Source organism: Prorops nasuta, unplaced genomic scaffold, assembly GCF_024137725.1.
Source record: "Prorops nasuta isolate Cenicafe-Biocafe unplaced genomic scaffold, Cenicafe_Pnas_1.2 PNAS00003, whole genome shotgun sequence".
NCBI lineage: Eukaryota > Metazoa > Arthropoda > Insecta > Hymenoptera > Bethylidae > Prorops > Prorops nasuta.
Genome location: NW_027116800.1, coordinates 5340126 through 5355246, shown reverse-complemented (window position 1 = coordinate 5355246; position 15121 = coordinate 5340126). Strand labels below are relative to the sequence as shown.

Below are 15121 nucleotides of genomic sequence, written 5' to 3'. Positions count from 1 at the left end.
TCAATTCATTTATGCTTACATAGAAGAATAAACATTTAATTAGACTAATTTTTAGTTTATTCGTATATATGGGCTATCTATAAATAGAAAAAAACATGAAATATTGCTATTGAAATATATAGAATATATATCACGAAAGTACTTACAATTATAATAATAATAAGAGTCTTGTACTAGCTGTATGCTAAGCTGTCGCTTACGAAAGAACACTGTGAATTGGAAGATATTTAACAACGATTCAATAAACTTTAATTTTGTTAATAGGTGTAAAAGTCCACAAAAAAATTAATAAAATTAAACATTTCAATATTAAAATTAATAGTCAATCAAAAAGTAATGTTAACTGTTTGTAAAATATCGAAATATGACATTATATTATAAAAAGAAAAATCAATTGAGAGAACACAAATTATTTAGAAAATAGGGAGCTAATACTTTGGAACCATAAAAATTTCTAGAGAGCTGTTTAAAAAAACAATTCTGGTTAAGACATAGGTTATTTTAAATTTTATACATAGTCGATTAAAATTCTATAATTGTACCTTCTTGCGTTGCATCAAGAGACTACAAATTATGTAGAGAAAAGCGAAACTGTTCAATTTATGCTATTCCTTCCATTTATAGCACTATGAAATATAAAGATCTGATACTTGTATTATTTATGCCATGAATTATTTTCTCTCGATCGATCTCGCTTCTCCTTTGCTCATAATGCATGAAGATACTATATTCTTTACTTCATACTTGATAAAATTGAAGCTGCTACAGACTTATTAGGTCGACCTGCTACGATAGTATTTGAGCTTAACGAAAATTATGAAACTTAAATATTTGATTTTTCTCTTACAACTTCTATGGTTTACCTCCACTTTAGCCAATGAATTTCGTTTTATTCGTGAATACTTTTCACATAAAAATGTGCCGAGTGTTGTAGGAATCTCTTGCGGAGATATTAACAGTGATATTAAATTCTTCAGAGAGTTTAGTCAAACTTTAAAATATTTGGCATTATCGAATTTAGAGAGCTCAGCGCCACTCTTAAACTTCGACAAATTCTTATTCACTAATTACAGTCAACTGGGTGTAATAGTTGATTTGAGATGCGATAATAATAATAGTAGTTACACAATATTCTCCAAAGTAAGAACTTTCATGTATGTGTGGTACTTATACTTTCGTTGAATTTAATCATTTTCTATTCCATAGGCTGCAGAAAAATATTTATACGGCAAGATGCATAAATGGCTGATAATGGATACAGATTTGGAAAATTCCGTAAAATATTTGTATGATAATACATTTAATTTGGATACTGACCTGATGATTGCTATAAATGAGCTTAACGATGACCATTACAAAATATATGATATTTACAATCCTTGCAAACTATGCGGTGGCGCATTAAATATTACATTTGCAGGAACGTGGAGCACCAGTGATGGCTTACAAATTTTCTTAAACCAAACTAATAAGTTTTCTAGAAGAAGGAATTTAAATGGAATAAAGATTAAGATTGGAGTTTCAGTAAGTATAATTAAATTTAAAAAAAATCATCCTGAATTTAAATGATAAAAAGGAAACATGTGTGTAACATCAGAGAAATGACGAATCTGAATCGTTGGAAAGTTATTTATTAGTTAATTCTGGGAGTAACACTATTGATAACGCAGCAAAATTCATGTATGCTGTTTTCGTGCACATTGCGGAATATGTTAATTTCACGTAAGTTATGACACTACAAAGCGTACTAGAGGGGATGATTTTGTTAATTTTTTCTGTAATCTTATCAGCATTGAACTTGTGGAAGCGAAAGCAAGCAATTATGGTCAACTGAAGCTTCCACGTGAACCTTTCAAAGCAAATATAGATTTGTTTTTCCATCCAGCTATAATTACTACAGAAGCCTTAAATTATGCAGATATTGTCATTCCAATCTGGCCTGTTCGGTACTAAAAGATAAAATTATGAAAAATAATTAATATTAGAACTATCACGACAAAAAATTTATAATTTTATTTAAAAGAAAATAAATGTAATGACCAAGTGCTATTTATCTGTTTAATTGACATTTGGTCAAAGAAAGTTTATTCCTCTACAACAGCACTTTTCTGATAGTCGATAATTCGAAAAAAAAAATACTATGTCCTGATAGTTTTATTATTGAGGTAGCATACTTTATAGCTGTCATATTAAAATGTATAAAATACTTTTAGTACCTGCTACATATTTCGAACTACATCATCTTCGCGAATAAAATTATTGCATTTTTTGCAACCATTATCAGCAAAATCTTGGTTCGTCTTACTAATGCTGCTGATATTTGCAAATATATTACTACTAGCCGCATTAAAGGTCGAAGGAATTTTCCACTTGAGGGATAGAGTAGGTCTCTCTATTCTTCTCATAATAGGAGCTTTGTGTCAGCAAGGTAAGAAACAAGGAAAATTTGTTGTAAAGAAAATAATAAGCTTCTTGTAGGTGCAGAATTTTTGCCAAATAAATCATCAGGACGCGTAGCTTATCTGCACATTATGATCCTCGCTCTTCTATTATACAATTTTTATTCAGCACTTATAGTAGCAGAACGTTTGGATCCTTTTGAGAAAAAAATGAACGATTCATTGGTGAGTTTGGCAAACAGCAACCTGCATATAGCAATGGAACCAACGAAATACATTGAATGGCTAATAAAGCAACCACAGTACGATGTGAATTATTTTTATTTTAATAAAATTCACAAGATACCATTGGAAGATCTTTATTTCTCAGTGGAGGTTGGTTTGCGAAAGTTGGCACGCGATAAATTAGCTTATCACTCATCTACTGACACAGCTTACCCTTACATAGAAAAAACATTTACAAACCAAGAAATTTGTGAACTTACAAAAGTCCATGTTTTAAATACAATGGTGCCGATTTGGAGTAAAAAGAACGGTCATTTTATAGAAATATTACGAGTCAGTTTTACCAAAACACTTGAAACGGGCCTTCATCGTCGATTATTAAAATATTGGACTGCCAGAAGTCCACATTGCTACAAAACTTTGTTCGCATATCCCTTATCAATTCAAGAAGCAGCGCCGATTCTTATGCTTTTTCTACTCGGCATATTTATTTCCTTATTTATTTTCGTCACAGAACAAATTTCTTTTCGGCTAGAGCGTAAAGTATAAAGACAAGAATTACAGTACTTTATAATTATTAATTTTCTCGATGTAGCAAATTATTCTTAGAGCTCAATAAATAAACTACAAAACTTAATTATTATAATTTACCAATCCCTTGTATATACTCAGTATTGCAAACATAAATAAAGCATTTGACATGATTCTTAATAAATTACAATTATACAATATTTCACACCATTTAAAAATCATGTCTTTAAAAAATGGTCTAATACTATTTATATGGAAATTGAAGAACTGATTTTCTTTACAACGTGTGACCTTTAGTTAAATTTGAAATATGTAGATGTTCTATTTCTTTTTTTTCGATTTTTTGTCATTACTCACTGGCAATGAATTTCCTGTGAGTTGAGCTAATTCTTTCTTTAGATTTAGAAGCGTTTCCACTTCCGGCTGCCAGACACTTTTTTCTGCTTTTGCTTTCAACTCTCGTACAAGAGCTCCCTGTTGATAAATAAGGACATATTGATTTAACCCCGTTTCTCTTAATCAATAATATGAAATTCTTTTCAAAAATTTATTATACCTGTTTGGCAATGGCTGCTTCAAGCGAGGCAACATCCGTTGAAGCTCCTCCATTTTGCTGAGAAACTGGAACGTGTTTCTCCGAATTTGATTGTGCCTTTTTATTTTTAACTGGTGCTTCCTGCACAGTTGGGTCGATCATATTATTGCGCTTCAGCTTCAATTCCAAAAGAATATCTACTTGAGGTTTCCACACACTCTTATCCTCTTTAGCTTTCAGCTCTCGAACTAAAGCAGCCTGAAAAATTTAGGTTTTATAAACCAAATTTTGACTACAAGATCACTCGAATCAGAAAGCCATGACATCCAATGTGTCGAATTGACTTACCTGTTTTTCTATTGATTGATCCAGAGCAGCGACCTTATCCGAACTAACATTATTCTCTTGTTTGCCAGCATATTTTTTTCTTAACATCTCAACTTGAGCATCCTCGATTTTCGTGAACAATGGAGATGGCTTTCCAATTTTATGACCAGCTTTCAATATGTTAATGATAGAATCTGGTATAAAGCCATAATTCCTGTTGTCCATTCCCAGTTGGTCTCTCAATTCTCTTGATACATTTGGCATGAATGGTCCCAAAAGTGCTGATAGGAGACACGCCAAATTACAGCATACTCCAATGATTGTTCCAGCTCTCATTCTATTAACAATAGAACGTTATTATCAGATCTGATAAGCTAGCATTTTCATAAAATAACTCTAAAGAGACAAATATTTTTTGATTTAAGTATGAAATAAATCTTTAATACAATACGACTAAAATTGGAAAAGCTGATTAGTGCAAATTTTGCGAGTAGAAGTCATATAAGTCATAGTGCAACTTATCTTATAGGTCAAAATTAAGTGAGACGGCAATCCACATCAAATAAGAAGAACCTAGGAAATAAAGATTCTCTAGTCTCTTTAAGGCTAAATAATTTGATTTTAATGACAGTAGCGACCATGATAAAATGTTCACGTAAATTGCCATCGAAAGCTCGACGTAAACAATGAGGCAAATTTAATTAAGAAAATTAAGTAAAAAACATGGACAATGATAATATATTTGGTACAACGTACTTGTCACTTTCATTGCCCTTGACTTTAACCCATGGTTGCTGAAATTGCATATATTGGTTGCCATGTTTCGAAATTGCTAGCACGTGTCTCAATCCATCTCGGAGTTTTGCTTGCTCCAAAGAACTTATGTACGAAGTCAATTCACGCTGGCACAATGCAAGAAGTGCAAGATCGTCTTCCTGAAGTTCCATAACGGGAACCTTTGAATCAAAATACCTCTCGGCGAAGACTAAAGCCCTTCAACAGAAATGAACTTTTGAATAAAAATTCTGCCAAATGTTATAATCGACTTCTTTTACCTACTGACCTATTCACAAAATTTCCGAAATTATTTAGAAGTTCACTGTTATTCTTCGTCGCTAAATCTACCCAATTGAAATTAGAATCTTGGGTCTCTGGCCTGATGTATGCCAAATAGAACCGCCACACGTCGCTAGAAATCCCGGTTTCTTTGGCATCTGTACCAAAAACACCGATTCCTCTTGATTTGGAAAATTTTGTGTCCTCATAATTTAAATACTCTGTCGATAAAATGAATAGATTAATTATTAATGAGAAAATGATTAGTAACGAAGAATAAAAATATATTTTATATAGCAATATTTACCGGTAGCCATTAAATGCTTGATTAAAGTATAATTTTGATCAGCAGCGAGTAAACAGGCAGGAAACATTATTGCATGGAAAGGAACATTGTCCTTGGCCATAAACTGGTACAGCGAGATGTCTTTATCTTGAGGCTGCCACCATTGCCGATAGTCCTTGGTATATTTCTTTGTAATACTTATATAACCAAGAGGTGCATCAAACCAGACATAGAAAACTTTTTTTTCAAAGCCTTCAACGGGTACTGGGATACCCCATTTTAGGTCTCTTGTAATACATCGTGCTTTTAACCCATCACGAAGCCAAGGCTTCGTTACTGCTCTCGCTACTGACGACCAGCCTTGTGCAGAAGTCGAAACAAATTTCTTTAATTTTTCCTCTACTTTTGGCAAATCCAAAAAGAACTGTTGGGATTTCTTTATAATTGGCCTTGTGTGGCAAACCTTGCATCTTGGATTAACCAAATCGGTTGCATTTACAAGATGGCCACAACCATCGCATTGATCACCACGTGCATCTTCATATTTACACCTAGGACACATTCCTTCTACAAACCTATCTGCCAAAAATCTATCGCATTTTTCACAAAGCAATTGATCTACGCTATCGCTTTGGACGTATCCTTGAGACTTTATTCTAAGGAAGAAAGATTGAACAATTTCTGTTTGCTCAGGTATGGTAGTGCGTCCAAAGTAATCAAAGCCAATGCTAAACCAGCGGTAAATATCATTGTGTATACTGAAGAATTTATCACATATTTGCTGAGGTGTCATTTTCTCCTCTAATGCCTTGGCTTCAGTAGCAGTACCATACTCATCCGTCCCACATATATACAAGGTATTGTAATTCCTTTGCCTACAATATCTAGCGAAAATATCGGCTGATAATACACAACCTATAATGTTTCCTAAATGTGGTACATTATTCACATAGGGCAGTGCTGACGTTATTAAAACATTTTTTTCTCCTTTTTTAGGTAAAACTGGGTACGTTGGTTTCTTCACATCTGGATATGATTCTGCAAACCAATAATCTCCAATTTTCTTCATCTCCTCGCCAGTAACAGCTTCATTCTCTTTTTCTTTAGTTTGACTAATATCGCTAAGAGGTTTACTTTTCATATTTGTTATTGAATTAATCGGAAACCAAGAAACTTCCTGAATACTGCTTATAGCTTTTACACCTTTCTCAAACTTATATTCCTCAAGTGCTTCCTATGTATAAATCATAGATAAATTATAATTTATTAGAAAATTTTATATGCAATGGTATTTAATCAATGTTTCTTAAATTAAATAAAATTCAATTTTGAATTTAATTAAAATTAAACAACAGTGTTTCAATTTCAGATAAGTGGTTCAGAGAACATATCTTAGCCACCATAAGTCATGATAAATAAAAGATATTCTGTATCAAGAATTGTATCTACTTTAACTTTAATTGTTTTTTTAATCAAAAAGTGTATAATTGCTTAAAAGTAAGCATTATTGGAAAGTATATTGAATTATATAACGAATATCTGTTAATGTAGCAATTTTTGTTTAAATGAAATGTTTTGCTGATTCAAACTAGAAATGATTCCTTAAAAAACATTTATCTTCTAATTAAATACACTATCAGATAATGCATATTTTTAAGTACTTATGTGTGAATTTTTTAATAAAGAAAAATATTTAAATTGAAATAGACATAGTTTCTGCTGCAGAACAACTTTTACTTGTCATGGCTTGCAGCAGTTAAGAAGAATGTTTAAAATTAGGTAATTTTGCCTACTCCAAACCAGGTTTAATACCTTAACAAGTAACTAACATAAAAATTTTACCATTTTTATTAATTAATTATACTAAGTTATAGCATAACAATATATTTTTATACCTGCACAAAAGGTAGTTTCTCAATCTTTAATAGCCAATTCCAAACTATAGGATATTCAACAGACATTTCGAAATTTTTAACAACACCTGTGTTTGCTACAGTAGACCATAAAGTGACCCAAATTGAAATATCTGCTACAGATAACTCAGTATTGTCCTAGAATAATTAAACCAGTATATAAATTGAAAAGCTTATATATAAATTTAAATATTAATTTGGTTAAATAATTTACCTGACTTAAGTACTGTTGATTCTTCAAAACTTTATTTATTTCTTTCAAACAAGCAATTAAACTTGGTTCATTAGTTTCTGTGCCCGATGCTCCAAAAGACAAAATTGCAGGCTAAGGAGAGTAAGAATATTAATTAAAATCAAAGAATCAAATAAGATTTGGAATCATTCATTATACCTGCAATAGAGAAACATCCAGCTCTAGCCATTTATTATTTAGAATAATATATTCTTCAGAGGCTTCAGAAATAAATAGAGATGCTGCACTGACACTAAAAATCTCTGATCCAGAGTCTAACTTAAGAACAGGCAAACGGTGTAGGAAACTTTCTGGAAAAATAATAGGGGTAACCATAACTTTATTAATGGAGAATGGTGAAAAATTATCAAATGGTCATATAATAAATATTAAAATATTTGCTTGTAAATAAATAGGTTAGAAGCCTCTTACCATTTGTCTCGACAAATTTAACAGGCAAAGATTTTGATGCAACTTTTGCAGCGATTATTAATTTTAAGGCATTGGGATTGCCTTTGTTTGTTAGAACAATCATGATTATTAATTAAATAATAAATATTCAGCATAAATATAGACTACGTTGACCACACAACCGACACATGTGAGCGACAAATAAATGCAATTTGGAGGTTAGAAAAGAGCTGACAACGGAAACCACTGTAACTATTTGTAAATGGTGTAAGTTTACCAGTTACCAATAGAGAGTAAAAAAGACCTACGGTTATAAGAAGATCAAGACCTTTACGTGACTACGTCTACTGTAATCTTTTTTAAATAAAAAAATTATCTAGCGAACACACACAGCTTTTTTTTTGTCTGCAATCTCTCTCAAGTATGATTATAGAAAAATTTATATTTAACATAATGATAAACTACCGATGAGAACAGAGTGAGAATATCTTCAAGAATAATTTACAAATAGATATTATTAGATATCAGTCAAGCTCGTTCAGTCGATTTATTGACATCAACTCCACTACTGCAGCTCTTCATTCAATTTTATTTCATAATGCTTCTTTACGAAGTAATAATTACTCTATTCGTTATCATATCCCATTCAATGGGATCAAGAAATATAATTTTGATAATTGCTGATGATTTAGATATTGTTCTGGATGGAATGGTAAATATAATTTAAATTAATTTTAAGTTTTTCTCTCCCTCTTCTTTGTAATTTTATATTAGCAATTTTGCAGACTCCTTTGAATAAAACTGCAACATTGATTGGTCAAAATGGAAAAACGTTTACCAATTGTGTATGTATATTTATTAAAAAATCACTTTTATTAAAAGATTTTTTAAAATTTTGTATTAGTTTGCAGCAGTTCCAGTTTGTTGTCCCAACAGAGCTTCCATTTTAACTGGAAGGTACCAGCATAACCATTTAGTGGTAAATAATTCGTTGGAAGGTAATTGCAATAGCATTCAATGGCAAAATACTTTCGAGAATCAAACTTTTGCCAGCTATTTGAAACAAGATATGAACTATAAAACATTTTATGCAGGAAAATATTTGAATCAGGTATAGTAAATATATATTTTTTGTAACTTAAAAGATGTTAATGAAGATATTAATTATATAGTATGGAGATCCAAAAGCAGGAGGGCTAAGAAAACCACTTGGATGGGACGATTGGTATGGACTAAAAGGCAATTCAAAGTACTATAATTATATTTTATCGATAAATGGTAATGAAAAGAAGTATAATCAAAAGCCAGAGGAATATCTTACAGATGTAATTGTAAGTATTGCACCAATTTATGGTAAGAAGGTAGAGATAAAATACCTGTACTTAAGCAATTCCCTAAATTTGTATTAGAAAAATTTAGCAACAGATTACATAAGAAAGTGGAACTCTGTAAGTGATAGCTTTTTAATGGTTTTGGCACCACCAGCCCCACATGAACCTTTTACACCTGCTCTAAGACATAATGATAAATATAAAGCCATACGAGCTAAAAGAACTCCTAACTTCAATACACCAGTACAAACAGTAAGTTTTTACTTACTATATATAAAAATTAAAGCTGTTACAACATTTTAGTCTAAATTAATGTTTTACAGAATAAACACTGGCTTGTAAGAAGAGGCCCGGGACCCCTACCAGATAATGTTCTTCCAGAGTTAGACAAAACTTATAGAAAAAGATGGGAGACTCTTTTAGCTTTAGATGAACTTGTAGAAGCTGTGTATGCAAGATTAAAAGAGAAGAATCTCCTAAGTAGCACTTACATTATATTTACATCAGACAATGGATATCATATTGGTAATTGCTTAATTACAGCAGAGAAAAAAATACAAAATCCAAGTAATACTTTTTGTTTAAATAAGAACACTATTTTCAGGACAATTCAGTTTACCGATAGATAAGCGAATGCCGTACGAAACGGATATTAGAGTGCCACTATTAATTCGCGGCCCAAATATTTTGCAATCAGAAGTCACAAGTCCAGTTAGCAGCGTAGATCTTTTTGCTACAATTTTGGAAATAGCAGGCATCAATCGTCCTTCGGATGGTACTTCTTTGTTGAGCGATAATCTAGCAATTGATAGAACTGTACTGATAGAGTACAAGGGAGAAAAGTCCAAAGTAAAGCCGGCGTCTGGATGCCCCAGCGATTCTGATCCAAACCTCAGTGTAAGCTGATTGAAAAATGCGAGATTATGTGAAAAATGACAAAGAAATTCTGTTTCAGCTTTGCAACAAGAACCTAGCCTGCAAATGCTTGGATGCTTTGAATAATACTTACAGCTGTATACGTAGAATGTCCCCAAATTTCAATAATATATTTTGCACGTTCGAGGACGATGAGGTAACTGATTTGTTTAATCGATTTTGAAAGAAAAGCTCGCAAACAATATTTCATATATAAATAATACTGTAACGGCCGGTAAAATTTGTTCACAGCAATTCATAGAAGCCTACGATCTGGCCACCGATAATTATCAGTTGAAGAATATCGGCAAGATTATGAAGAGTGCATTGAGACATCGATTCCGAAAGCGATTGAATAAGATTTCAAAGTGTAAAGATAAAACCTGTGTTTATACAGGTACCCAGCCTAAATATCATAAATAATTTAGTGTCCAGTTAGTGTCTCCTAGCTTAAGCGATGTTATTTTTATAATTTTATATTTGCCAGTAAATATGGCAGTAACAATTATTGTATATTAAGTCTATAATAAATGAACTGATAAAAAAAGAGAGAGGAAGAGAATAAGAAGTTTGTACGAAAGGGAATTTGCGTATCTTTTAGAGACATCTTATTCGGAATTACTGCATTTATGGAAATCAACGAGAAAAGATTGAAGTCGGGATATAAGAATAACCCATCTTCCAGCCAAAGTATCCTCGCTTGTTTCCTTAGCAAATATTTTTATTAAAGCCCCGCAGCTTGGAATATCTGAATAGCAATTGCCCGCTGGAGACGAAGAAAAAAATTCCGTCGGCTTCTTTATCGTTTATTTATGTTGCTAAAAAGCATGGAATTTTATATGGAAAAACGATTGTCGTCGAGTTAATATATTGATTGAATCAAGACATTGGAATACTAAATGGACAAAAGATTATTCAATGAAGATTTTATCAGAAAGCTTTCGCTCCGTTATTATCGAATCTAGTTTATTATTCGATAATTAAGCGCTGCTTGCGTAACTCGATACTGCCACCAAAAGTTTTTCTCTCTCCGATATTCGGCAAGCTGGAAAATAGATATTTAAAGCGAATCAACCAATCGGAAAATAAAGAGGCAGTGGAGCTCCTTTGTAGTCAGTTTACGAAAAAAAAAAAAAAAATAAAAAATCATATATATAATAGCGATAATTAGACAAATGATTTTCGCCTTGAATCGATTAATTATTAAAGGTTGATTGGAAGGCGGATGTAGAAGGGGTACGTGTGGAGTGGTGCGATGTACGAGGCTGACGGAACAATGAAAAGCATGGGGGAAATAGGAATGAGGAATGAGAAGTGGCAGGACGAGCAGTAGCAGTAGCAGCAGCAGCAGCAGTAGTCAAATCAAACACGAAGCTATTAACTGGGTCAACATTTCGGGTTTTGGGAGTACTTAGTGCCAACAACTTGACGACTACACTGACAGGGAGCTACATACACGGATGTATTTACCAATTCCAGCGCGAATGAGAGTAAAGCAACCGTGTCGGACGACCTTAAATAAATATCTAATGTGCACCGATCCTGGCTAACCCCCAGCGAACCCCCAGCAACCCCCAATCCATCCCTACCCCCAATATTGTTTTAGGCGTTAGGGCCAGCTAGACTGGAGTTAAGTTTTGAAACTTGAGAAACGAGGCTGACGCCCTGCCATTGTTCAAACAGGCTTTTACATTTTTCCAACAGTCCCTGGATTAATGTCCGAAACTCTTTGTCCCTCGACAAAGAAGATGACCCGAGAAAACTCATCGTGGCAGAGAGTACTACACAATTTTTTTTTTTTTACCAAAAATAGCTCAGTTTTTCAAATTTCGAATGAAATATATGAATTTGTATAGTTGTAGGTATGGATCGGGGATAATATAGTATATAGGAGTATAGTGGAAGGAACCTCGCCCGAAGCTTTGACAAACATTAGTCGTTGGGGATTGATCGTCAAACTTCCGGAAAGTGGTTTTTCAGGCCTAGCCGGGGGTGAGGATGAAAATTTAGGATGAAAATCCAGAAAGCCATTGATCCTCGCGTAGAAGGAGCGATCACTCGGTCGACTGGACAATGAAGAGAGAGAGAGAGAGAGAAAACTTCTCACAAGCCGACTTATGCACGTTTCACTGAGGATGTAACGACCTTACAATTCCAACTGTTAATCCCTCGTTGTTGGATCAATCGATCGATTCTTGCTGTTGGTGCATCGCGGCGACGGCTAACAACAAAGCACGCAGACTTCAGCTGCGTTCCAATACCAAAACAGGAACCGCTCTCGACGCAAGAGAGAGTCGTTTCTCTTGATCCTTTTCTTCCTTCGCATACGTATACTAGCTGTATGCACCTATTAGAATTAATGAACATTTGTCGAATTTGCGATTCTCCTGCGAGCTCCTGCTGCGTAGAAACCGTGGAGGAAAGCTTGAAACGAAGGCGAGAAAAAAGGAAGAGTAGAACGCCAGTTGAAAAATTAACTTGGAGGTACCCATTCTTACTTTGGCGGTTGCCTCGAATAATTTCAGTGGCCGCAGTAATTTGTAGTTTTTACGAGAAATTCTATATTTGCCCGAGCTTTTCATTATCCCGCTCGCGTTAACTGAGCTGCGACACGGTAATATAAGGGTTGCAGGGCAAAAGGGCTAGCCGGAAGTGGTTGGTTCAGCGCTCCGGCTACCGTTAATTAATTATTTCCGCGACAAATACAGGCATCACGCTTTATTATAGTACACTACTACCTTACAGCCGTGCGAGAGGACAGGAATAGCCGCTGCTTCGTTGAAAAGTAATATTTAGCCAAGAAGAAATTTAAATGTATATTATAGTATATATATATATATATATATATATATAGTAATATAGAAAATAGAGAGAAGGAGACGCGATTGGTGTGCAGCTAGATTGGCTCGTAAGGAGCATGAGGGGGAGGATGGGGTGAATTTTCTTTAGGGAGAAGAAAAAAGGAGCATCGCGTGGTATTAGGGACATTCGGGGAGTAGAATTATATTATTACACTCGTGGTGCTGTTTGTCAGCTTAAAGCCAGGAGCCATTAGCTGGTATTATTTTAGCCGTGATCCGCTGTTAGCGAGAACAATGGCGTCCCACGATATTAAATGAAGCAAAGTGATACATCTCGTGGGCTGGAGGGTAAATATATTCTCGAGGTTGGGGCTTGTGCAGGGGAGAGGAAGGAGGGTTGGCCAGGGGGAGAGAGAGACACGAAGAGGCTCATAGGAGGTTTGTAAGAAGGGCGAGGGAGAAAAAAGATGAGAAAACTCGATCGAGAGACTGTGGTGCTTGCAAAAGTTGTCAAGGGACGAAAGTATAAGATGGTCTCGCGTATACTACTACTGCTATATATATATATATATATATATATCGGGGTTGTCAAGGAGAGCGGAATAATAGAAAGGATGCCAAAGGGGGTGGGGGTGTATTACGTTACGCCCTTGGGCTCTGTAAATACCACAGCGCTGTAATCTAGAGTTAATGGTGCTTTCATGATGCGACACTCTATCGAGCACTCGTACCACCCCCGAGCTACCCCTCGACAGATTTCCAAGCGCTTCGTTCTCTTATACACCTGGCGCTCCTACACCGTCGCGACGGATTTACTTTTCACAGACATCTGTCGCACTTGGTCTCTCTTTAATTTAATTAAAAGGCCAGTTTCGGTGATTACTCTGCTTAATTTGAATTATTAAGTGAGCAACGCGGGTGTCGAGAGTGGGGCTTGAATCTGTTGACTCCAGGATCGCGATAACGAAGCGCGCGAAGGGATCGTCGCTCTCACCGCCGCGCCGCTTGCACCAGTTAATTGTACTGTCAGTGGCAGCTCTCTACGGGAACACACGCTCGTTCATTGCGGTCTGTGGCCTGCTGCAAATCAGATTCTCCCGCATAAACTACGCAATCTTATACGTATATGCTACATATACGGTATATATATATATATATATAAGGAACAGTCGATGCGAAAATCATAGTCCTGATCTATTAATCTCGGGAGAGGAATCGCGTTTGCGCAGTTATTATCATTCGATTGTCAGTCAACACTCTCGTCAATGGAGTTGACGTAAAATTTTGCTGTGAGAACTGAGCAGCGCCGGATGCAGATGGGTTTTCGGAGTTGGGGTTGGGAGAGGGGGAGAGGAAGGGGTGGGGAAGGGAGGGGGGGTAGTCGCAGGATAGAATAACAGAGAATACGATATATCCGAATGTGAAGGATAACCTCTCTCTGTCTATCCCATTTGAAATACGTATAATCGGTGTGTGCCTCTGGTGACACCGTGCTATGAGAGAAAACAGCTTTGCAATTATGAAAACCCCTTTATTTTTATTTCCAGATCATTGGCGAAAATATTTTCACAGTGAGAGGCTGCAAGCTAGAGCAGCCCTCGAGGGCAGCGGCTATATCCCTTAACGAGGATTTTATCGCTAAATTAGTTTATGCAATTCCATTTATGAGTGCAGAGGTTATTCGTTATTCCCTTCTAGCAGCGCACCGCGTCAATTTAATTCAGTTGCTTGGCTCGCGAAGGAAGTATGCCCGGGGGCTGCTAGGCATGCAGCTCTCGGCCATATCATAAAACGTAATCAAAGCTAAAGTACCGAGCAGCCAAATATATATAGGTACGTTTGCAGTTGTACTTGTCTTCCAACTGAAATAATGACGCTATAGGAGGAAAGGCGGAGGGTGGTACGTATTGGTGGGGGTGAATGTCGTACTACAAGGATAAATTCGACTATCTGTCAGAAGACACAATACTCTACGGTTCGTTTACAATGGCATTATTATTGGCATTCCACTTTGAGGCTCGGTGAATAATATCGTGCAGGATGAGAATGTGGTGCGTTAATCAAACGAGAAACCCGAAATGGCTTCCTGATGCTTAGTAACACCCTCGTCCCTTTTCTCTCAGACGCCTCGATGATTTTCTCTTTGATTCTTGCGATTA

General features: G+C 35.1%; 3 protein-coding genes across 3 annotated transcripts; 2 read left to right on the top strand and 1 right to left on the bottom strand.

The window, feature by feature from the left end:
* Positions 1-63: 63 nt before the first annotated feature.
* Positions 64-3179, top strand: LOC136784357 (ionotropic receptor 75a-like). The gene is made up of 6 exons (XM_066744953.1): positions 64-1140; positions 1207-1551; positions 1598-1722; positions 1791-1946; positions 2214-2386; positions 2434-3179. Exons 1-6 carry the CDS (start codon positions 817-819, stop codon positions 3171-3173), a joined length of 1863 nt encoding a protein of 620 aa, XP_066601050.1. The 5' UTR covers positions 64-816; the 3' UTR covers positions 3174-3179.
* A 285-nt stretch (positions 3180-3464) lies between these two features.
* MetRS (methionyl-tRNA synthetase 1) lies at positions 3465-8136 on the bottom strand. Its single transcript, XM_066747529.1, has 10 exons — positions 7937-8136; positions 7664-7815; positions 7487-7597; positions 7255-7410; positions 5381-6593; positions 5081-5294; positions 4774-5010; positions 4039-4354; positions 3712-3948; positions 3465-3629 (listed from the first exon to the last, which is right to left on the bottom strand). The coding sequence occupies exons 1-10, from the start codon at positions 8037-8039 to the stop codon at positions 3477-3479; spliced, it is 2892 nt and encodes a 963-aa protein (XP_066603626.1). The 5' UTR covers positions 8040-8136; the 3' UTR covers positions 3465-3476.
* Positions 8137-8253: 117 nt separating this feature from the next.
* On the top strand, positions 8254-10710 carry LOC136786067 (N-acetylglucosamine-6-sulfatase-like). The gene is made up of 9 exons (XM_066747556.1): positions 8254-8627; positions 8701-8760; positions 8820-9026; positions 9088-9246; positions 9325-9498; positions 9570-9771; positions 9851-10143; positions 10202-10318; positions 10414-10710. Exons 1-9 carry the CDS (start codon positions 8514-8516, stop codon positions 10582-10584), a joined length of 1497 nt encoding a protein of 498 aa, XP_066603653.1. The 5' UTR covers positions 8254-8513; the 3' UTR covers positions 10585-10710.
* Positions 10711-15121: the final 4411 nt, after the last annotated feature.